Source organism: Lonchura striata, chromosome 2 (assembly GCF_050655825.1).
Source record: "Lonchura striata isolate lonStrDom1 chromosome 2, ASM5065582v1, whole genome shotgun sequence".
Classification (NCBI taxonomy): domain Eukaryota; kingdom Metazoa; phylum Chordata; class Aves; order Passeriformes; family Estrildidae; genus Lonchura; species Lonchura striata.
The window spans coordinates 145442981-145467654 of NC_140704.1; the positions used below are offsets into that span (position 1 = coordinate 145442981).

Consider the following 24674-nt stretch of genomic DNA (forward strand, 5'->3'; position numbering starts at 1 on the left):
TCTATGCTTATCCATTGGCTAAGACAGGTCTTGTGCATCCCACTCAAGAGAAACGGGAATTCTGATTAAAGCCCGTTTAATCAGGCTGCGCAACTCCTGACAGCCCTGGACAGCTCCGACATCCGCGTTCAGCGCGGGGCAGAGCTGCGGCTGTGAGCAGCGCTGCGGGACGGGGACACGGGCTGACCCTCCCAAGGGCCTCGGCAGGGCTGGCAGGGGATTCCTGCCGGGGGGCTGGGCTCTGGGGCGCCCTGGGGACACAGAGGGACAAAAGCACTCATGGCACCGGCCCCGCTGCCATCCCGCCACTCGAGCCAGCGTGCCCACACGGGCAAGGAGGCCAAAGGCATCCTGGGTTGTATCGGAACAGTGTGAGCGGCAGGACCAGGGCAGTGGCTGTCCTTTGGCACTCACAACGTGGTGAGGTTGTGACTCCTTTGGTCACACCCTCACCGCTGTGTCCAGTTCTGGGCCCCTCAGTTCCAGAAGGATATTGAGGGGCTGGAATGTGTCCAGAGAAGGGCAACAGAGCTGGGGAAGGGACTGGAGCACCAGGAGCAGCTGAGGTTACTGGGGGTGTTCAGAAGAAGAGATCCAAGGGGAATCTTATAGCTTTCTACAACTCCCTGAAAGGAGGTTGTAGCTCGGTGCGGGTCGGTCTTCCAAGAAACCAGCGACAGGATGAGAGGAAATGGCCTTAAGCTGCGCCAGGGGAGGTTTAGGTTGGAAATCAGGAAGTGTTACAGAGAAAGGCTGATTAGACGCTGGAACGGGCTGCCCCGGGAAGCGGCGGGGTCGCGGTCGCTGAAGGTGTTTGCGGGAAGCCCGGGCGCTGCCCCCGGCGCCGCCCTCAGCGCCGCCCTCAGCGCCGCCCGCAGCGCCGCCCGCAGCGCAGGGGGCGCTCCGCGAGCCCGGCCCCACCGCGCCCGGGGCGGCGCTGCGCACGCGCCCCCTCGTGCGGCCCCGCCCCCAGCGGCGGGCGGCGCTGCCCGGGCGCGCGCAGGAAGATGGAGCCGGCGGTGCGGGAGCGCCGGGCGCGCCGGGCGGCGGGTGCGGGGCGGTAGCGGCTCCCGGCCGCCCTCCCTCCCTTCAGCCCTCCCTTCAGCCCTCCCTTCCTTCGCTCCCGCCCCCTCCGCTCCTCCAGCGGCGGGAGAGGCGGCCCGCCTGCCCCCCCCCCGCGCAGGGCATGGCGGCCCCGGGCCCTCCGCGGCTGCCCCGGCTGCGGCTGGGCCCGCGGCTGCGGGCCGGGCTGGAGGTCGCGCTGCGGGTGCCGAGCCTGTTCCTCATCGACGCCATCTTCAACTCGGCCCCGCTGCCGGGCGGCTCCGTGAGCGCCGCGCTGCTGGGCGCGCTGCTGCGGCTGCTGGGTGAGACACCTTCCCTTCCTCCGCTCCCGCTGGACGCGGACCGAGCCCCGCCGGGGCCGCCGCCGCTCCCCGCCCCGAGCCCGGCCGCCCGGCGGCTGCCGCTGCCGCGGCCCGTCTCTCCCGTCCCCGATTCCCGTCCCCACCGCCTCCCCTGCTCGGCCGCCCGGGCTGGATCATCGCCTCGCCCCCTCGTGCCCCGCTCCGGGCCCGCTTCACTCCCCGGTCTGGCTCCCCGGCTCCTTCCGCCGCCTCCTGCCCCGTGGCGGGCAAGGACCCGGCTCGGGGCTGTGACCCTCTCCTCCTACTCTGGGGCGAAGAGATGTGGCTTAGTGGGTATAGGGTTTTCATGTGGTTTTTAAAAAACCCCTTGGATAGCGTGATGTCTTCCTGAAGTACGCTGTTGAAGCCTTATTTTAGAAACAGCAGTTCAGAAGTGCCGGGAATTTGGTTCCCAGAGGAAAGAGAAGCCTCTTGAAACTCCTCAGCGGTTATTTTCTAGCTTTTTTTGTTTTCTTCCCATGACGGATGAAAGTCAGTGGTATAACTAGGTGATACTGTTTCCAATGTCGTTAACTCGGGTTCTTACATAGCCTCGGCTCGGTGGGAGTCCCGTTCAGTGAACTGCTGTAGCGGTGCTACTGTGCTGCGTATCACCTTTTGGAGCTGGCGATCCTAAGGCACGAAGGAGAACACAAAACAAATCAAGTTGCTGTTTCGATTTTATTTGGGGTTTTTTTTTGTTTGTTTGTTTTTTTTTTTTTTTTTTTTTTAAAGCCCGCGAGAGATGGATTTTATCTGACGTTTATAGTAGAAGAAAAACAGGAAGGAAATAGGCAGTACAGCTTTTGGGGCAGGAAGCAGAGAAGAGAGGGTTAAAGGAAATGTGCATAGTGAGAAGTGTGTTACCGTATCACACAAGTTGAGGACAGAGGGGTTGAAAAAGTAAAAAATAACCTAGAGCAAGACAGCAGGTGAGAGGAGAGCAAAGGGAGGAGGTAACAAAATGCAGTCGGTGTTTTATTTTGGTTTTTAACATTTATAATATTTTTATGTTTATTATTATTGGTTTGGTTAAGGTTGCCAGGGGAAGTCTGTGCTCACATGAGAAGTGATGCTGAGGAGACTCCTTTGCCTGCTGTGCCAGGGGTATGGGGTGCTCCAGGAAGGGGAGCAGGGGTTCTTCCTCCCTGCTTACCATTTTCTTGACCTTTTGTTCAACACTTAGGGAATTGCTAAGAGTGATAATTCCTTTTTTTTTAAAAAATAACATTGTAGTGCCTCACCAACTTAATTTTAGGAGTCTTTCATCATATGATCCAGGGGCTGTCTAAATTAAACCCACCTGTGTAAATGAGTGGTGGATATCTTGTTCAATGTCCCTTAAGTGTGTGGTACTGATTAAGTACTTAACAGATTAAGCCACTTTTGAGGTTTGCATTTATATGAACACTTTTCTGGAATGGGTTGGGTGAAGAAGTGCCTCTTGCCTTCTACAAAAAAGCTTTGGGAATGTTTTATGCCAAAAAACTTACCCTGAACATTTAGAAAAGGGGAATGTGGTTCTTGGTTTTCCAAAATTGAAGATTAAAATGTAGGCACCTAAAGATGATCTTAAACACCTTCCATGTGGTTCAGACTTTTGCATCTGTTTTTTTCTCATTTGAATTTAAGGATTACAGGATTGGGTTTTTGCTGCAGTTAGGAAGGTGATATTATTTTGGATCATTTTGTATTTAAATAGTGAGAAAATATAATTTTACTTACCATTTGCAGACTTTGAAGTACTGATCCAAACTTTTCCTGTAGCACAATAGCACAGGATAAACAGACAACCTGTCCACCAGACACAAAGATTGAAGCTCTGGAGAGATTGATGATTTTTGGAGGTGATGTTAAACAGTTCTGAAATACTCTGGGAGTACAGCTCATCAGGAATGCTAATACAGATCTGCGTGGGTGTTACAAAGTTTTACAGCAGGATTCCTTGGTCTGATTCTTCCATCACTTTCTACGCAAGAAAATAGAGTTATACATGGCAGAGAACCAACTTCCACAGCTGGAGCACGTTTTCTTTCCTGTTTTTGGTTAACCTTGCTTTGTCCCCAACACAGCGTTTGCCTTTTGTATCTTTGCACTGGATTTAAGTATCTCAATTCCAGCAGAACCACCACCCCCAGGAGTTGTGGCTGTCACCTCAGACAGCAGTCCCTCCTCAGTGAGGACACTGAGTTTTGAGAAGGGTACTATAAATACTTGAGTCTGCAGAAAGATGTGGAGCTAGAGAAAAACAGTTTGGCAGTTCCACATGAATCAAGTGCTGATGTGTAAAAGTGATTGTCCCCTGCACGTGACTGAAAGTCAAATCCTAAGTAGTGAACTGCTATGAAGATACTGACAACTTTCAGGATTTAAAGGAAAAAAAAAAAGAGACTGAGACATTAATTGTAAAACAATAAATTATTTTAAAAGTAAGTGTAGTGTAGTTGGGCTCAGTGCTGTGTTTGGAGGCCGTACTGGGACAGTTGGCAATGGGGTGGCACAGGCAGAAACAGTAAAGATGAGTAGAGAGACAAACTTTATCAGTGGAGGAACCACAGCATTTCCTAGCAGAGGGAAAATGGAAAAAGACTTGCTGTTTTGAAGGGCAAACAGGGATGGGCACAGGGCAGAGCAAAGTCTTCTTATGTTGAGATGGACTAAGTGACATAAATGGAGATGGGGGGAAAGGAGTGCTCACTGTCCCTTCTGAGATCTGTTACCTCTTTGGGTCTTTTGAGTCTCCTTAGGTGAGTCTTGACTTTTCCTCATATATATTAACAGAGACACGCTGTACTTTTTGTTAGTGCCTCTTCAGAGGAACCAGTAGGACAAGCTCTATTGACTCACTGTTGTACTGTTTTTAGAGATGTGTCTTGCATGTGAAACGTCAGTGTTTTAAGATGACCTGCAGTATCTAAATACAGTCCTGTTACTGCCACTGCAAGGCACAAAAATAGGTTTTGTTAAGGCGTGTTTCAGAGCAGCCTGCTTACTGCAAAATGCATCTCCTTTGGCTCAAATGATCAGAATTACATAAATAATGACCTTGTACAGGCATGTGAGCCTTTTCTGTGACTTCTGAGAAAAGACAAAGGCTACAAACTTGTCAGAAGTATTGGCTTTCCTAAAGATGTTTGTAGTGGTTAAAAATGACAAGGCAACTGTCAAGCTTATTTTGTAGAAAATGCTGCATGTAACTAATATTCAGCTTTTCCTGGACTGAGCTACAATGCAAGAAAACTGATAGATGCTTTTCTTCAGTCCACTTCACAAGGTTACGAGGTTAATGATTAATTAAGGAGACTGTATTTATATCAGCCAGTGTGCTGGCAAGGAATATTGTTCAGGCATAGTCATAACTTTATTTGTAGCCTTCCTTTTGCAGTTGATTCATGTTGATCCTCTCCCTTCTTCTCAATCCTCCAGGATCTAAAGGTGTTTTTTTTTTTTTTTTGTTTTGTTTTTTTTTTGGGGGGGGGGGTTGTATATTTGTGTGTTTGGTTGTTGTTGTTTTTCTTTATACAAGCAGTGGTTGCTCTATTGGAAGAATCAAATGCTATTTCAAAGATTTTATTTTCATGATCAAGAGGCTATGGCTTAATTTTGTTTTTAAACACTGGTTTATGGTGGCTTTAGATCAGCCTAAACTACAATTGTCAGAAAAGACTGATGCTATCCTCCAGTAGAAAGAGGATTATTCGTGATTTCATTGGTTTTAGTAAAGAGATTGAAAGTAATTTAGAATCAAACATCAGTTGTAGAGATCAAAATCTCTCCAGACTGGTTTGGATAATAAAGCAGTTGCATTGACTGGAATCTGATGTCCAAAACAAAGGCAATGTGTTCCTGAATAAGAAACTGTTTAAGGAAATTAATCTAGTGCTAAGTACCATTTAACACCTCTTAGGGCAGAGCCCTTACCTATGGAGTGCACAGTGATGGAATTAATAAATTACAGAAGTTTACTGCAAGGACATGTAACCCCAAACTCCCAATACTGCAATTGCTCTGATAGGATTTCTCACAGGAAGGTGCAGACTTCCCAGGCATGGTCAAGATGTGGTCATAGTCAATATGAGGGAGAGGTTAGCAAACAGGAATTTCAAGGCCTAAATCTGACTTCTAACAAGACAGACAAGTTTGCACTGGCATTGGCAGAGAGGCAATTGATGCAGTTTTGGATTCTGTGCACAAAAGCTGTATACTGTGGAAGGTCTTCTTCATGTGACCTTTGTCACCACTCTCACCAGAAATAAAGGCAAAGTGAAGGGAAATAAAAGTGCCTTTCCCACAGCAAACGACAGCAATTTTTCACTATTTTCCCATTAAAGAGTTTAACTGAAATGTTTTGGTTACTTTAGTATTCCAGCTTGGACAGCTGTAGCTGAGTGCCTTGATCAAGTGAATTATGGGACTTACTTAATCTTACTCATTTATTCTTTATTAGTTTTGCTTATAAAGGAGATGCTTTATCTGTTGAGGGTTTTTTTGTTTATTTTTAGAACTTGTCTACCCTTGGATTTCAGGACTAAGGCTGAGACGCTGGGAGTTGTCACTATTCTAGCCTAAAACTGCAACAAACTTCATAATAATTTTGATTTTAGGGCTTGCAGTGGCTTTGCATCACAGCTGTAATGCACAGATGTTAAATACAGAGATTAACTTGTCCTCTTGCTTGTTCTCTAAAAAGGGCACCACTGGTAATGAAAAGTAACAAGTGACTAATGGGAAAGTGATATTAAATAAACGTAGCTCCAGAGCTAATAAATTAAAATCTGTTGTTGAACATCTATTAAGAACTAAATTATTTCAATCTGGTTTTAGGTGTCTTTGTATCCAGCGTTGTTCTGGTCTTACAACAGCGAGCACTTTTCAAGTTCTACATGATTGCCTCAGCGTTTCTGCTGGCTGCAACTTCAGTGTTGGTGAATTACTATGCTGCTTTGCACATAAACTTCTACAGTGCCTACAACACAGCTGCATTTGGAATTCAGATTTTCCCACATAAAGGACCTTCACTATGGATGGCACTTTCCATCCTTCAGCTTACCTTTGGAATTGGATATGTTACATTGCTAAACATGCAGTCCATATACTCTCAACTCATCATCCTGGATATACTGATTCCTGTAATTGGCTTGGTCGTTGAATTACCTTTAAATGTCCGGCAAATACTTGTTTTTATTTCAGGCCTAGTTCTGACACTAAATACCACGGCCATTTTAGCTACAAAAATTAAGTGGTTCTATTATTCGGTACGATACGTTTATCTGCTGGTGAGGCACATGTATCGTATTTATGGATTACAGCTATTGATGGAAGATACGTGGAAAAGGATTCGGTTTCCAGCTGTACTGCGTGTCTTTTGGCTAACAAGACTTACAGCACAAGCTGTGGTATTAACTTATGTAGTAAAGATGGCTGAAAACAACACAGAAGAAAAATTCTTCTTGATATCATGGGATAACTGTTGGGAACTGATCTGCAGCCTGATCATAAGTGGGTGTGACTCTACTTTAACTGTATTGGGCATGAGTGCCGTCATTTCATCAATAGCGCATTATTTGGGACTTGGTATCCTGGCCTTCATTGGGTCAACTGATGAGGATGACAAAAGGCTTGGGTTTGTAGCACCCGTCTTGTTTTTTATTTTGGCTCTGCAGACTGGTTTAAGTGGACTGAAACCAGAGGAACGATTAGTTCGCCTGAGTCGAAACATGTGCCTTTTGTTGACCGCAGTCCTGCATTTTATCCATGGAATGACAGACCCCGTGCTGATGTCTCTCAGTGCCTCCCATGTGTCATCGTTCCGCAGACACTTTCCTGTACTGTTTGTCTCCGCTTGCCTTTTCATTCTTCCAGTTCTGCTCAGTTACATCCTCTGGCACCACTATGCACTAAACACTTGGCTTTTTGCAGTCACAGCATTCTGTGTAGAGCTTTGCCTAAAAGTAATAGTTTCTATCACTGTTTATATATTGTTTATGATTGATGGCTACTATAATGTGCTATGGGAAAAACTTGATGATTATGTCTATTATGTTCGCTCAACTGGCAATATTATTGAGTTTATATTTGGAGTAATCATGTTTGGAAATGGAGCTTACACAATGGTTTTTGAATCAGGAAGCAAGATTCGTGCTTGCATGATGTGTCTGCACGCATACTTCAACATCTACCTGCAAGCCAAGAATGGCTGGAAGACTTTTATAAACCGCCGCACCGCTGTGAAGAAAATCAACTCGCTTCCAGAGGTAAAAGGAGCTCGGTTACATGAAATTGATGATGTCTGTGCAATCTGCTACCACGAGTTCACCACCTCTGCGCGCATTACTCCATGCAACCATTATTTCCACGCACTTTGTCTTCGGAAGTGGCTGTACATTCAGGACACGTGCCCAATGTGCCATCAGAAAGTGTATATTGAGGACAAAGAAAATGCCAATGTCTCTAACAACAACGGGTTTGTAGCACCAAATGAAAATCCTGTACGGGTTGCAGAAGAAGCTGCTGATGCTGAAAATGAATTAAATGAAGATAATGACAGTTCTGATAGTGATGAGGAAGATGGTGACTGTGTGGCACAGCACTTGAATGAGACTCTTAATGTTGACTCTAACTCCCTTGGTGATTAAGATGTCCTTTACTAAGCCGTGAGGTATTTGTTCAAGATTGACTCCAACGGAATAAAAGTATCACTTTGTAGTTATTGTACTTAAGCACAACAGCAGTATCTCAATGTTGAGTCTGTGAATGGTGGTTGTTTACTGTGGTGTGTGCTACTGTAAATATACCTCTAATTTTTGCTGGTCTCTTTCATGACCACCTTAAAATTATGTACATTATTGTACATGGAATAAAATGTTTTCACGTTTTTAAGTTGGTTGGAAAAACACTCTTTAATTGATGTAGTGATGATGCTGTGCCAAAGACTGTATACCAGTAATCCCCAATCAATGTCTTCTGGATGCAAATGAAAAATACTGGTGAAAATAGACTGTTCAGCCGGTCAACTCGGAAATGAAAGCCTGAGCCAAAGCAGCTTTACTTACAAATTCAGTATTACCAGAGCTTTACCGCAAAAAAATAGTGAGTTGTATTTTTTAAAAAAATAACAAAAATTTAGGTTGGCAGACTTAATGCTATAGCATTTGCATATGTGGAACAAAAGGCGACACTGCTCAGCTTTCTGGTGAAGCAGCCAAGTGCATGCCATGGATGTGTCCGACCCTCCTGAACTGCCAGCAGTAGCTTGAAGTGCTTTACATGTGAATGAAGCAGCCTGGTGCTCATCCTGTGCCTCCACTGCTAACTGGAGTTACAGGCAGGGCCTGGCCTCGAAGTCGATCCTGAATCTTGAGGGAAGGGGAACAGGGCTGAGAAACTGCACAAATGCAGACCACCTTTTCAAAAGCAGCTTTAATCTTGTAACATAAAAAACCCAAACCCACTACATATTGGCTTCCATTGATTAGAACTTGCAGGAATGATGATTTTTTTAAGTTTTTGCAATATATTTACTGAAGCTAAGCTGAATAAATGTAAGAAAAACAACTTTACATATTTGGAAAGAAGACTTTAATGGTGTTGTTATATAAAGTATTGGCCAACTCAAGTGGGTCATCTTCTCTTACTGCCGCCATTATTTCCAGTATTTGACTAAAAAAGAAAGATTTATATTAGAAGACTGAAACCCAGTACTTCAAAATGTACTTCAGATTGCTGCATGTCTATGTACAACTCACTAAGATTAAGCTGGAATAAAAACCTACACTAAGAGCAATAGGGCAGGGTGCTCAGATATGCATATAGCTTCACTTTTAAGTAACTAACTGCCATTTCCTTTACACTGAACACTGGTTTGCTTACTGGTACAGACTCATCTTCGGTCTTTTGACTCTTGTTTGGAGGTAATTAAACAGCTTTCTGTTTTGAAGGAAGTGTCATTTTGTGGGTGTCTTTATCAATGACCTTCATTTTTCAAACAAAAATTCATTAGCCTGTCAAGGCTAAAGCTGCACTATGAATAGACTGGTCTATGGTAAATCTTAAATTCCAGATACAGCTTTATCAGAGCACAGTGCTGCCAAAGTAACTTACTCTTCTTTACCCATTCTTTAGCTTAATTGTGATTAATGTGACCAGGTATTTGCAGCAAATATTAAATAAGCAATTGCAAAAGGCTCAGGATCTTGATGCAAGCCAAGGAGAGGAGGCAAAATAAATTGGATGAACATACCAAAGCACAGCATTTGTGTGATGATCCTGAGTGCATTTGTGCACTCTGCATCTGTGCAGAACAGACTGCACTTTGAGTTTGGGGGTTTCTGAAACATTTCTGTAAACTACAACTAAGGCAGCAGACAAATATGTGGGGTTGTTTTTGACATACAAGCTGGTTGAAATAGTAACAGTAGAGGCCCTTCACTTGTGATTAGAAGAGTGTTTTCTACTGATCTCTTCCCCCACTCCAAAATCATGGACTGACCCTAGAAAGTCTTACAATACTGAAGCAACCCTTCTGTGCTAATGTGTCGTCTTCCCTTTAAAAATGAAAAAAAAAAAATCAACAAGTATTACTATTGACCTAATTACATTAAGTATATCTGGACACTAGGAGATGTCACCATGTAAGCTTAAACTGTGCTTTTACATCATCAGTGGCTTTCCAAGTTCCTTCATGTCTCAAAAAGCATCAGAACTCCTTTCACTTCTTAAATAAATTCTTCTTTGGACACCTTGCTGCATACCTGGATCTTTAGTACTATCCTGAGCAGTATTTCAAAATCTAGACAGAGAATTCTGAAAACTCAGTATTTCATCTATTAATGGTATTTAATGCAGATAACTAAACATTTTCACTAAAACAATTACACATTTTCCTGCTTTTCAAACTTTTGTGAGGAACTGTGTGGAAAGGGGGCAGAAAGCAGGGGCTGCACTTCTGTTCATAAGCAATTCTGTTCATAAGCCCCTGGAGTTTTCTTTCACTACTCTGTATCTTGGCTGCTGTCATTCATATCTAAATTTCACAGGATCGGATTCTTTGAAGCACAACAGCAGAAGGTAGAAACATCCCTGACAAAATGCATGTTGTGGCAGTTCATGTCACAGGCCTGTGACAGCAGCAGCCTGTGCCTCAGCTCTGTCCCATCTGTGGGACTGTCCCCCAATCCCCAGGACTGGAGTTTTAAAAACTACCTGAACAACAAGTGAGTGAAATGAATATTCAAGTCAGAGGAATTACTTCAGAGGGTTTACCTACAGTGCATCAAGTGAAACAATAAAAACAGTACTGGTTTCACTTTCAGGGAGCATTGTACGTCCAGAATAGCTGAAGTAAGAAAATTAAGATTTCTAATTTTTTCCACAGCTTATAAAGCAAAACTCTGCACAAGTTTCAATACATTTAGAATTAATTTATATTTTCTATATTACTAGTGAACTGGGATTTTTCCATTTTTTTCAAGTCAGAGTTGAAGTATTTAAAATAAGAGTGCAGTGGTACACTTACATTATATGGCAGGGTTCATTTCTGTCCTTCAAGCAGTGCCCTTTTTCCCATTTCTTTTTTGTAGGAAATGTAGTTTTAATGTATTTTGATCCAGCATGAGTATTTTTCACTCCACACCAAGGTGCATCTAGTTTAATTTGAATAAAAGAATTAGGAGTGCAATTGTTTCAGAATAGCATGAGGTAGTTTAATCAACTACTTCTACAGACAAAAGTTCCTACAATCTCCTTCCATCAACAACCTCCAGCTCAAAAGGAAATATAAGAGATCTGGGCAATTTAACATCTTGGATTTTTATACCATTATCTTCAAGATTTTACACTTGAAAAAATCAGTAATAATACATAACGCTAATTTCCTCTGACATAAAGAGAGCCAGATACACTGCATGCATTCCACAGAAACTTCCTTCATAATAGGTCTGTACTTCACGTGCAAATATATTTAAGGTTTTAGCAGTTTGCGATTTTCCTTTCTCAAGAGTCAGACATTAAAATAAATACTGTATTTGTAACTGTCAGTTACTGATAAATGAATATGAAAAAACAAAACATGACATCCCAAGTCAGTCCATTAAAATGACTGCTAAGCATGTTATTCAAGCATTCTTCCACCTATTCCTTTTAAAGAGCAGTTGTTTCCAAATGCCATTACTGCTGCCAGTGGCTAACTCATAGCCATTACCCTGTGCTTGGCACATCTCCAGCAAACTACATTTTAAAAGATACTTAAGCAGGATTCTGGTACATTTGAAAATCCAAGTTGTCAATTTGTCCTTTTCATCTTCCCCTGCAATGTCAGGAACTGACACAGCAGCTTATTCCTTCCAGCAGAAGACTGGAAAGGAGTAGCTCTGTAAACTGCTTTCTCAAGTAAAGAAAACAGGCACTGTTCTGAATTCTTTAGGCCTTGATTCTGGTTTATGATTGCTACACCAGTATATGTCATTGCCCATTGTCACAATCTGACCAAGATATAAAATCTTACCAGTCTCTATCATTAATCGTTCACTAGGAATTGATTTCAGTGTTTCCAAGTTGGCTTCTGTTTTCAGTGAACTAGAAAATTTAGAGTTTGGTTAAAAAAAAACCAAAACATAAAAAGCATATAAAAGTAATTACTGTGCCTATTAAAGTGTTTTGTAGCAAAGGCAGCTTCCTAAGTAATTTTGTTCATGAATAAAATTTGCTTCCTTTTTAACAATACTGCCTGCAAATTAAAACTGTGCAGAAAACATCAAATTTAAAGTTAGTGGGAGAAGCCATCTCACCCCCAGCAAGCTGCAGAACCCCTTTGGCTGCCCTTGCTTGCCTGGTGACAGCCTCTGTACATTACAAAGTGGTGCTGGCTGGCACTTGGCCAGGTGACTGCTGAGAATCCAAACTGCATAACCAGGAGATGAGGCACTCAGGTTACATTTGCATTACTCCAGCATTTGACAAGCAGGTTAAAGTCAGGCTGTTTTTAAATGCTTCTCAGAAGGAATCTTTCCATGTTCAACAACCTCATTTAATTACAAACAAGGATTGTCCTGAGGGCAGTAGAGTGGACGCTCACTGAGCTGCATGGCAAGAGCTTTGATGGCTAACAGACTAATGTGAGCAATTCTAAATCTGTCAGATGATTAAGGGTCTAGTGAGCTTTGCAAACTTGACCTCACTGTTTAAAAGAAAGCAATGAGTTCACTACAGCTGCCATTTTAAAGCAGCTGTATTTATTGTAAAGAACTTACCAGCCATTTATTCCAATATAAAGATCCAAGTCTATTAGAGCTGCTGCTTGTTCCTTTGTGCCATCAAAAGAATGTACCTAGAACACATATACAGATACAGACATATAAAAATACAAATGTACTTTTATTAAAACTCCAATAATTCAAAAGTATGTATTACCTTTTATTAGCATCAAATACCTTCAATAGTATGTTTTACTATTTAATTATGTATTACATAATTAAAAACATCAAGATAGGACATGCTCAGTTGATTCTCAATTTGAGCAAAGTTCAGGCTGAAGTTTCCTGAATGCTGCACTAGAAGTGGTTACCACACTCTAACAGTGATAAATGTGTATAAAGGCCTATCCAGTGATACTCTTTTGGCCCTGGAACTCCCTATAACTGTTAACTCAGAGATCATACTCAGGAAGAAATTCTGTGCATGCTGAATTTTTAGATTCTTTCCTCACTATTCCCTTCAGGGCACTGTCAGGGCCACCATAAGAGCAGCATTCTGTTCTCCACAGATGTTAGTCCATTGGAACTAGCAAGACAGTCCAGGGACTGGGTCATTCCAGAGTAATGCAGCTGGGAACTGCATCTTCTCAGCCTGAGTAAAGAGATTGTGTGCTCTGCTTCCCTGTACTGTGACAGGGACAGGCAGTTGCAGAAGATACCTGCCCATTTCTCCCCTCTTTCCTGGCTGTGCAGAAAAAAAGAAAGGGAGGAAGGAAGGAGAGTCTTCATAGCATTACACAGGACATTACACATGCAAAGCACTGAGTGTGGGGAAAGGTTTTGTGGGAACAAAGGACAAACCTGGGGACTGCAATATTCTTGTAGGAGATGTGTTCTCATGTTAGAATCATGAGCATTTATTACTTCTGAAAAATCCAGTCAAAATGGAAACCTGGAAAAGCATTGCTGGACTTCCTGTTTCACCCAAAGCTTTTCCTGTTAGACTTTTGAATTAAAAAAATCTGAATATCTAAAGACATAAAGTAATCAAAAGTTCCATCTGCATCCAATTTGAAAACAATGCCTAACGTCAAAAGCAAAGGTCTGAGGTTATGGCTTCCACTGGGAACATGCATCTAAATTATCTGTGGTCTGAATGTATTGCAGTTACAGACACTGAGGAATTGGGAAAAGGCCAATGTCAATTATGAGGTGCTTAAACTGTCCTGCAGGCAGGCCAAGAAAAACTGTTCACATCAGCTGCAGAGCTTTTTCTCAGCCTATCTTCTTACCTTGCAAAAATCCTGTTGAATAAGCAATGAAAATAAAAATAGTAAAAGGGACTGGAAAATTTACTAATTAGTAACAGTTTAAATGATGTAACAGGAAGCCTACACAGATTCCATGACAAACAAGAAATTCCACATTAAGCAACAATATTCACACATATGCATGGAAAAATGAATGCTACACTGAAGTCCATACTTACCACCCCTCCTCCAATTCTATCTCTGTTTCTTCTCATTATGTCTAAGAAATTAAATAAAAATATAAAACAGCTTTATAACAGAAGAATATAGAAGATTTTTATATTCAGAATTTGCTCTAAATATGAAATTCTCACAAAACCCACCTAAAAATTCAGCATGTGAGTTTCTACAGTGCAGAAACATGGGCAGTTGCATCTGTTCTGACAAGTCAAATTGTTTTTCAAAATACCTGTAAAATAAATTCACTTTTAAAGAGAAATTCAGTGTAAGAACAAATAAATACACTAAAACATTTTTTTATTCAAACTTCTGTCCTCCAGAGCTAAAGACAGAATTAATGGATTTGCCAGCAAAAGATCATATTTGTGCAAGGATTTAAAAGAATCTCTTTCCCATGTGTATTGCCACAGCTGTGATCTATGCTTGAAGACAGGTAAGTGGCCAAGAGCCTCAGTACTGCGGAATGTATATGTATATATGCTGAGCACATACTCTTGTGTAGTGTAGGTGCTGGAGTTAATTTTTTTTATTTATTTTTTTTTAATGGAAGAGGAAATGACTGTTTTTTCCACAAAGTTCTGAAATATCGGGAATGAGAGACTGAGGATGACACAGAGGGATCATTTCTATTTCAAGAAGCACTCATAAACACAATGAGGGTGAGCAGAGGGGCTACTGTGAGCAGTGCTACTGTGCAGGCTTCTACAGCCTCCAGTGGCCAAATTGCATCAGAGCTGCTGACCTGAGTCATCCATGGAGGTGAGTCCCCTCTTGGGGTGGAACAAATATCAGATTAGACATCATCTGCCTACTGTCTTTACCTGTTTTCCTTCCCCTCCTCTGTGTTCCTGCATCCTTTCCTTTTCACTCCTTTTTATCCCTCTCCAACTTTGCATTACTCAGAGCTGTTCCTGATGGGGCAGTAATAGGGAGGCCCCACCCCGTGAAGAGACACTGGAATGTGGGCAGAAGGAAGGTAAGGAGGTAGCCAGGTTCCCCAGTGCAAATGCCAAAGGAAGCTACTAAGCACTGACCTAACCTGTGCTTGTCACTAGCAGCCAGCTCTGCAATTACCATTCCACATCTCTGCTGCCCTGCTCCACCCAGGCAGGGAAATCACCCACGCTCAGGGAACACAGTAGAGGAACTTAAGCATGGCAGGAGGCCAGCAGTGCATGGGTGACTTAGTGTTCTCACACTGTTTTGGGCAAAGGAGGACAACAACACTGCCCATCCCAGCAGGCTGGGGCTCTATGCACACACTGGATTTCTTGAGGTGTTGCTGTTAAAACACAGTCCAGGGCACCAGGAAATTCCCACCATCAGTTATTATACCCATTTCAGAGGGAATATGAGTCACTTATCAATCAGGGGAAAGTGGCAGCAAACCATTAGTTTGATTTACATTTTCCTAAAAAATCCAAACAAAAAAACTGACCCTAAACAAATATGCAACTGGTCTTTTATTTTAATGTAATTTTCACTATTTTCTGTATATTACAAGTTGCTATTTCTCATATCAAAGTTACCTGCCCTGTTAATCAGTGCAAATCTTTGAGATAAAACAGGTTAAACAAATCAGCTGTAACCTTGAAAATTGACATGAAAATTCATGAGAATGCATTACACCTACTTTGAATCTTCTTTGTCTAGATATCATGCTTAGTTTAGCTTGCTTGACTAAATATAAATTAATTGCAACTCATGATTGCTCTTGTGGTTAAATAGCTAAAATTGCTTGATTTTTTGGTGTCACGTTTTCTTTCAACAGAACACTTGTTTCATATGGAGAAAAGGTTTTAGAGACAGAACTGCAAGTAAGCTCCCTAAGTGACATACTGGCCAATTTCAACCTAATTTTGAGAAGGGTAGAGCCCTTGAAAGTACAAAGTTTAGTGCCCCTGCAAATGGCAATGTAACTCAAGCTTCTTCCATTCCTAGTAACAACAAAGCCCAACACATGTTGTTCCTTGGCCTGTCAAAGAGAAAGGGGAGGTGGATGGGGAAGTTATTGAAAAGACAAAAATAATAATTAAAAAAAACTTTAAAAACCCCAAACCCTGAAACAAGACATACAGTGACTGGAATGGTAAGAAAATAACTCAGTAGGAAACTAACCCTGATGAGTTCTAGTGCTTAAGGAACAACCTGCTCCTTTGAGCAAGCTTTGAGCAAGTTTTGACCATCACGTTCAAATGCTACAGGATCAAGACACTAAAGGAGATAAAGCAAACTGGCCTTGCTGAGGTAGATCTCCAGACAAACAATTCTGAATTAATTTGAATAATGGTGCATATAATATTGTGATTATACAGATGCATCCCAGTAGTACAGCAGATGTGACACTTCTATATCCTACCAGGGCATTTATAATATAGCTTTCACCATAATATGAAGGCAATACCTTCATCTTACTACCATTCAAATCACCACTTTCTGTTGGAAAAGTTCTGAGAATGGAGAAGACTTTTGAAATAAAAAGGTCTTAGGGACACTACAGCAAAGAAAGTTCATCTTTATTAGATTCTTATTAACTTTTAAATTGAAAAGAATGGCATAAAAAATAATATAGAAGTGAAAATAATCCAAAAGGAAACACAGCATAACTAACTAGAAAAATGTTGTTTAAGTACTAAATGAAACAGAGGTCATGCTCTGATATTTGCTGGTCTGTGGGGGAACTGTGCAGCTGCGTGCCAGCCCTCCGTGTGACTGCTGCACCTGAACCCCTGAGCAGCTGAAAACCAGTGAACTGTCTCCGTGTATTTCACACTCTGCCTTCCTCTCTTTAGTTCACTGATCAGGCCTGTCATCTCTTTCCTTACAACTCAATTTCAGTGCACCCAATTAGAAGTCACTACAGCTCTTCAGCTGCAGTCCACTGGACAAGGAAATGAGATATATGTATTTTCTCTCTCTAACATCAAGGCAATTAATGATCTTAAAATCTGATACTCCATCAGTATTTAGTATGCCACAGAAAAAGAAACAGATTATGCTCTAATGTGCTTTGCTGAACTTCATGTACACTGAATTCTACCAGGAAAAAAGTCCTGTCACTTTTGCTGAGTATTTCATCATAGATCTGTAGCATTACGAAGAATCCTCCTACATGCAGCAATTAGAAAAAACACAACCAACCACTGCCCCCCAGTGACTCATTTACTCAAAACAGTAACATGCAAATGTAGTTTGTTAATCACTCATCTTATGTGAATTTATCACCTGTATCTTTCAATCAGTTCCCTCTGCAGAGAGAAGTTCTCAATAGAAGAATGCAGGCTGATTGTAGGGGCTGTGGTAGCTTCTTTCCATTCAGCATCTGTGATGCATGTGTTACTTCTCCACCTCTGAGATTACCTTTGCTATCAGCTCTCCATTATCTGCTCCCAGCTAGCACCTTCCTTACTAAAAACTCTTTTTTACCCACTGCTGACTTATGTTTGATAGTTCTGCTCCCTTCCTCATGCCTTTCACTCAACAGCCCAATTCTTTCACACACTACATTTATGGTTTTTTTATTCCCATAAGTCTCTTAGAGCTCTTAACTATTAGCAAGAATTAACATCTCTCACAGCCATAAATCCACAATTTCTGGTCAGTTTTACAAAAAAAAGACATGTTGACATAAGTCAACACCAGGGAGGTAGCAAAATTCAGCACATTGCATTACTTGAATGTAGGCGTATTTCTTTAAATTCCCATTTCTGCCAAAAAAACTCTGAGCCCAACCCTGCAAACTTTAGGGCTAGATGTGGCAGTATATTATATGGCAGAACACAAGATAGAAAACACTACTGTAAATTGCAACAAGTTAATTCACAGTCATCAAAAGTTTCTTACTTGAGTTGGATGTCCTTTGGGCAAAATTCTAATCTATCGAAATCTACAAACAGAAAGAACAAAAAACTCATTTAGTATTTTAGGATTTTTTTTTTTTACTATATGTCTAGAAAAAAATAAATATTGAAGTAATAAGAGAATACTTACCTAAGCCACATTCTCCAACTGCTACTACCTTTGTCCTATTTTTTTCAATCAGATTTTTTAATTCAGATAAATACTGTTCAGGGCTACTCTGCTCAAATTCTCCACAGCGAGTAGGATGACAACCAACTGTACTGAAAAACATGTCTAAAGCAAGAGAATATGAGGAGGTTTTAAGAAAAAAAAAAAAAAGATCATTTATTTAAAGTATAGACAATATCTGCATCCAGAGTTTTTCTTTTTATTGGTCACAATTTTAAATGAAAACTCATTATTTTTGACTGACCATATTTATCTCAGTGATAATTTCATTAGACAGACATTTTCTGCCTTAAAACTGTCGGAAAGTATCTCCAGTGGGGGTGTGTGCACGTGTCTTCTTTTAGTACACATTATTTAATGTACTCCAAAACTGCAGCTTAGAGCTGAACTGTTCTGGTGGAGCAGCCCCCAATAAATCATACACTTGTTGAGGCTGGATGAGACCTCTTGAGATCATTTAGAAATGCATCTTGTTCAAAGTGCATCAGGTTATCCCAGCTGTAGGAACTGCAGAGAGCATTTCCCTCATGTCCCCTGCATAAGCTGTTAGAGAATTCCAGAGTTCACATCTGCCTGATTTACCCAAGTATCTGATCTAGATTACCATGCCAACACTAACATTTCTGCTAAGTGTAAAAGCACTGGGGAAGGGAAAAAAGCCAGGTAAGACCTTGAGCAACTTGCCCTAATGCTCAAACCAGCCCTGCCTGAGTGAGGTGGTGGACTGTGTTGGACCAAATTATCTCCTTGAGTTCATTCAAACCAAAATTATTTTCGGTTTCTGCTAGTAAACAGTACTTTATCATGTGTTTCAATTCAAATACATATTTAAGTAATTAGTGGAAATAAATCTTCCTAAAAAATAAAAAAAAAAAGCCATTCTCCTGTCACAGAAAGAAAGAAAAGGTCATAACAGATTGGTAAATAAAAAACAAACAAAAAGCCAACAAACCCCATATATTTCACAATATGTATGCACTTTATCTTATTTCTAGAACAGAAACTTGCATCAATATTTTTATTCCAAAAATTTTCTACAATTTCAATTTTTCTTTAGAAATTGAACATGCAGGAAAAGAGTGATTACTTTCAACATCAGGGATCTAAAGAGACTCATACATAATGCATTAATCTCACTCTGAAATGTAATTTCTCATTTTAATTTGAGATTCTGTAAACACCTCTGAGGCAGGTCCTTTTGAACTCAGAATTCTGAGAGCAGAGGAGGTTATATTTTTGACTGACAATGTAAAATTAAAGTTAAAATACCATTTGTCTGTGCCAGCTGCAATGCATCTTTACTATCTTCTAGACTCCCACCTGTAATCAAAAACTTGAAACAAGAAAAGCACTGTCAGTGAGCATGTTCTTTGAACATCAAACAGAATGTTTAAGAAAACACTCAGATACAAGGAAAGATCTCAACAGAGAACATCAGAATACAATTACTAATACACATATAACAAGATTTCATAAATCAGCAATAAACCTCAATGGTCCTCAGGAGCTAGTAAATACAGCAGGCAGCAAAATATGATTTTTTTTCTCTTAATCAAGTATCTTGTATGCTAAGCATTTAAATCACTAAAGGAATAAAATACTTCCATTTGCAACAATATTAGCTTCCTCACACAATGACTGGAGATTGTATTTGCATTCAAGAATTGATACTTGAAATATTCTCCCTGTCTTACAGGTGGGGAAAGTACAGACTCCCGAAGATTCAAAACAAGACACGAGTAAGTAGTTAAACAAAAAAATGAGTCTGTATCAGACCTGAGATTATAAATTTAAGAATTTCCATCTCTAGTATTTTATTTTACCTTGAAGTTATCACATGAGAATTGTTGCCTAGAGTGTACTTTCTTAACCACCACTTGCAGAATATTTCACCCTAGGTTGTAACAACCATGTCTACAGTGGTTTTGGACAACACTTCTCCCTGCAGGTGCTATCCAGCAGGCTCTGTCAGCACCAGCTTATACATTCCCACATTCCCAGGGCACTCATGACAGACAGACACATCCCAGCAACATCACTGAGAAATGTTAAGCTGAAAATGGCTCAGTGCATACACAACACAGAGCAAAACTTCACAAAAATTACCATAAAGCAGCAGCTATACAGAAAAATAAAAGTACTTTCTAATAAGCAGATTAAGGTTCTAGGCAAGCAGGAACAATCTGTGATTGAATAGGTTTCTGACACTGTACAGGCCAGTAGCAGGACTGAGAACAGCTAAGGGCAGGAGCTCCTGAGTAACATTTCTCAATCCACTGTGCATCTTGAGAAAGTTATGCAGCTAACCTATTTTTGATGACAAAAATTTTAAAAATGCCACTTATTTTCAGAGGATAGTATAGCACTTATACAGCACATATAAATGTGACCTCACTCCTGTATTTGCTGCAGTAAGTTCTCCATCACTAGTTTTCTTCTTTTGTCTCCCAGAGCATTTCCCACTCTTTTGAGATGAGTTTTCCAACAAACTCCCAAGATGCCTGTTCCTCTGCTACAGGAGCATTTACTTCTTTATTTCTCATCTGGTAGCCTTAGTAGTGCAGTAGAGCAGTTTGTGAGAGTATGCATTGTATTATGTGGTAATTCATATTTTTGTCAAAAATTTATTCAGTTTAGAGAGAAAGAGAGACAGGCTAAACTATGAGATGTGATGCACTGCTAGAAACACCAATTTCAAGTTCTGAGTTACAAATGCTCTCATAATGATGTTGTTTTAATACATGTAAGCCAGTATTTACCAGCAAACATGCAATGTCTCAAGTGTATGAGTTTGTGGGCACTCCCAGCTCTTCTGCAGTTACCAATTTCCTTTACATATAGAAATATCTGAAAACCTCAGTCAGAAGAGTTTGATCTTCAGCAGTAATTGTTGATTAGGAATCACAGAATCATTAAGGTCAGAAAAGACCTCCAAGATGACTGAGTTCCACCTCTGACTGATCACTGCCAACTAAACCATAGCACTGAGTGCCACATCCAGTCATTTCTTGAACACTTCCCCGGGAAGATGACCACCACTTCCCTGAGTATCCTGTTCCTGAGCTTGACAACACTTTCCATGAAGAAATTCTTCCTTGATGTCCAACCTCCCATAGCAGAGCCTGAGGTCATTTCCTCTTGTCCTGTCACTTCTTGCCTGGGAAAAGAGACTGATCCCCACCTGGCTACAGCCTCCTTTCAGGAGTTGTGCATGATAAGGTCTCCTCTGAGCCTCCTTTTCTGCAAGTTAAACAACTCTCAGCTCCCACAGCAGCTTTTCATAGGATTTACTCTCCAAGAGCCACACAGAATACAAGAAAAAAGGAATGGTTGCCTATAAAGCAACATGGAAAATTATGTACCACTTATTTGCAGCAGGCCAGAGAAGAATATTTTTCTGTTGAAACTTTACAAAGTAACTTCTACATCCACATCATCTACAGTATCACTGAACTCCAATAATCAGCTCCAATGACCTGTGCAAACAGAAAGACCACACTCTGCACAGAACACTTTAGTTTTGTGCTACTGAAGGAAGTTACTGCATTTTCCATTAGAGTCCCAGAAACATTGTTTTAGTGGGAGAGCACTAAAAAACCAAGTATTAGAAAGCAGCTTAAAATTTTAATGCCATTTCATTATAAGAAATTACCTTTTTAATGCCAACTTTGACTGCTCTCTCTATTACATCCAGAAAGTCATCTGCAAAAGTTCATAAAAATGTCCTAAGTTGAACTTGAGGTTTTACAGTATAGTTTAACTACTTTTAAATTTTCATGCAATCAAAATTATTATCATTAAATGTTTAAACTATGCTTAATTAATCTTTATAAGATAAAAACAAAATGCAATAACTGGAGATCCAATTTAAATTCAAGAAGTCAGTGGAAGGTTTTCCACATACTTTAGAAGGCTCTCCACCTTTACATCTGTATCTAAAAGCCACAAGAGCAAAAAGCCCCACATTATAATTAGTAACCTTGTTTCAGTAATGCAATACTATGACAGACCACTGTTCATAACTCTCATATCAGTTTTTCAATGCAATCCTAAATAGATTAGCAATTATCCATTTTGCTCCAGAAGCAGAGTTACCTGCACATAAAATGCAATTAAGACAATACATTTTGGTGAGAGTATCCAATTTCATTAGTCAGGCTTTCTTTTTTAAGCCCAAGTACATAAGAAGGAGAAGAAAGAGACCCTAACATCATGTTCTGACATGCAAGAGGTTTCTAACTCAGCAAAAGAGATCCAGCCTTCCAGCAGATACAAAGAAACATTTACCTTGATGTTTCTGTGTTCCCCTGTAGATTCCTCTGAACATAGGATCTGTCAGGTTAATACCAATATCTATGGAAAACCAAAGACAGAAGTTAGAAGTTATAGTTGTTCTGTATTTTACCTTGAGCATTAATCAGTGAGGGAAGACAATGGAAACCTCATCTAAATCCTGAACCAGCACATTGCTAAGTCATAAAATGTTTAAGCATAAGCTTACTTGCATAACCTGAAAACTTTCTCCTTACTAGAAGCGACAGAAAGATTAAACTTTTGTCTCCATGAAACTTCGGACTTTTTGTGAGTGTATTATGCACACCCTCATAACCACCTAAGTGAATACACATATGCTTTTTATTGCAAACAAATCTGCTTCTCACATGAAAACACAAATGTATGCAGACAAGCATTAAGGAAGGGAAAATGCAGCATATCCCTAACAGCCTTCCATGGGTGGGAGCAGCAGCAGCAGAATGCCTCTTAAGAGCTGCCTGTTCTCCTTCTAGTGCCATCCCTGGGCCATCCCAGCCACCCGGCAGCACCGACAGGGCACTGACTGCAGTGCAGGTACAGGCTGGAGCTCCCCTGCCTATCCCATCCCACCCCACCCCATCCCCATCCCATCCCCATCCCATCCCCATCCCCATCCCTATCCCATCTCCATCCCCATCCCCATCCCATCTCCATCCCCATCCCCATCCCATCTCCATCCCCATCCTATCTCCATCCCATCCCATCTCCATCCCCATCCCATCTCCATCCCCATCCCCATCCCATCTCCATCCCCATCCCCATCCCTATCCCATCCCCATCCCCATCCCCATCCCCATCTCCATCCCCATCCCCATCTCCATCCCCATCCCCATCCCCATCCCCATCTCATCCCCATCCCATCTCCATCTCCATCCCCATCCCCATCCCTATCCCATCCCCATCCCCATCCCCATCCCCATCCCCATCCCCATCCCCATCCCCATCCCTATCCCATCTCCATCCCCATCCCTATCCCATCCCACCCCACCCCATCCCCATCCCCATCTCCATCCCCATCTCCATCCCCATCTCCATCCCCATCCCCATCCCATCTCCATCCCCATCCCCATCCCTATCCCATCCCCATCCCCATCCCCATCTCCATCCCCATCCCCATCTCCATCCCCATCCCCATCCCCATCCCCATCTCATCCCCATCCCATCTCCATCTCCATCCCCATCCCCATCCCTATCCCATCCCCATCCCCATCCCCATCCCCATCCCCATCCCCATCCCTATCCCATCTCCATCCCCATCCCTATCCCATCCCACCCCACCCCATCCCCATCCCCATCTCCATCCCCATCTCCATCCCCATCTCCATCCTCATCCCCATCCCCATCCCATCCCATCTCCATCCCCATCCCCATCCCCATCCCCATCCCTATCCCATCTCCATCCCATCCCCATCCCCATCTCCATCCCCATCCCATCCCGCCCCGCTCGGCTCCCGGGCCGCCCTGCGCCGCAGCCAAGGCCCAAAGCAGCGGCTCCAGGAGCAGCCGCCTCTGCAGCGATTCCAGCGGGGATTCCAGTGGAAAGGGAAATTTTCCAGGGAAATATTAAGCTGCTCTGCGACACGTAGGGCTTCCACATGAACCGACCTTTTGAAGGTATTTACACCCTTTCCGTCGAATTTCCTAACAATGCTTCTATTTTCACCCAAGGCAGTTCCATACAACCAGAAACAACCACGGTTAATGTGCAGTGCGGGAACGAAGGGCAGCCGAACCCGCAGGGCTGGGGGGACCCGGGAGCAGCAGCCCCGTGCCCAGACACGGCACAGACATTCCCGAGCGCTCCCGGGGCTCCGAGGCCGCCCAGCCCCGGGACACGAGAGGAACCGCAGCAGGCGACGAGCAGGGGCTGGGGCAGGAAGCAACAAGCCCGGGCAGAGGGGCTAGGACAAGCCTAAGAGACTGTAATAAGCCTGAGGGACTGGGACAAACCCTGGGTAAGGGGCTGGAGCAGGAGGCATTGGCTGAAGGGCTGCGACAAGCCTGCCACAGCGCAGCCCAAAGCCCCGTCCGCTGCGCGCGGCCCCTCACGGAGCGGGGCAGGCTCGGAGCCCGGGCGAAGACTCGGGGACAGAAGAGTCGGGGGCAGAAGAGTCGGGGACAGAAGAGGAGTCGGGGGCAGAGGAGTCGGGGACAGCCCGCCGCCCCCCGCCGCCCCTCACCGATGAACCCGGCGCGGCTCATGGCGGCTGCGGGCGGCCGGCGGCAGCGCGGGCGGGGCCGCGCCG

At 42.5% G+C, this 24674-nt stretch overlaps 2 protein-coding genes across 5 annotated transcripts; one reads left to right on the forward strand and one right to left on the reverse strand.

The window, feature by feature from the left end:
• Window positions 1-976: 976 nt before the first annotated feature.
• Window positions 977-9342, forward strand: RNF139 (ring finger protein 139). 2 transcript variants are annotated; one of them, XM_021542321.4, is made up of 2 exons: window positions 977-1367; window positions 6231-9342. In XM_021542321.4, exons 1-2 carry the CDS (start codon window positions 1187-1189, stop codon window positions 8039-8041), a joined length of 1992 nt encoding a protein of 663 aa, XP_021397996.1. In that variant the 5' UTR covers window positions 977-1186; the 3' UTR covers window positions 8042-9342. The 2 variants fall into 2 exon arrangements, with proteins under 2 accessions (XP_021397996.1, XP_085428676.1); XM_085572550.1 differs by lacking the exon at window positions 977-1367 and adding an exon at window positions 1578-4841.
• Window positions 8808-24653, reverse strand: TATDN1 (TatD DNase domain containing 1). 3 transcript variants are annotated; one of them, XM_021542322.4, is made up of 12 exons: window positions 24609-24653; window positions 22402-22467; window positions 21767-21816; window positions 19384-19447; window positions 18076-18219; window positions 17929-17971; window positions 14229-14314; window positions 14085-14125; window positions 12653-12729; window positions 11908-11978; window positions 10921-11047; window positions 8808-9065 (listed from the first exon to the last, which is right to left on the reverse strand). In XM_021542322.4, the coding sequence occupies exons 1-12, from the start codon at window positions 24628-24630 to the stop codon at window positions 8963-8965; spliced, it is 894 nt and encodes a 297-aa protein (XP_021397997.2). In that variant the 5' UTR covers window positions 24631-24653; the 3' UTR covers window positions 8808-8962. The 3 variants fall into 3 exon arrangements, with proteins under 3 accessions (XP_021397997.2, XP_085428679.1, XP_021397998.2); XM_085572553.1 differs by having other exon boundaries at window positions 24379-24653; XM_021542323.4 differs by having other exon boundaries at window positions 24034-24653.
• Window positions 24654-24674: the final 21 nt, after the last annotated feature.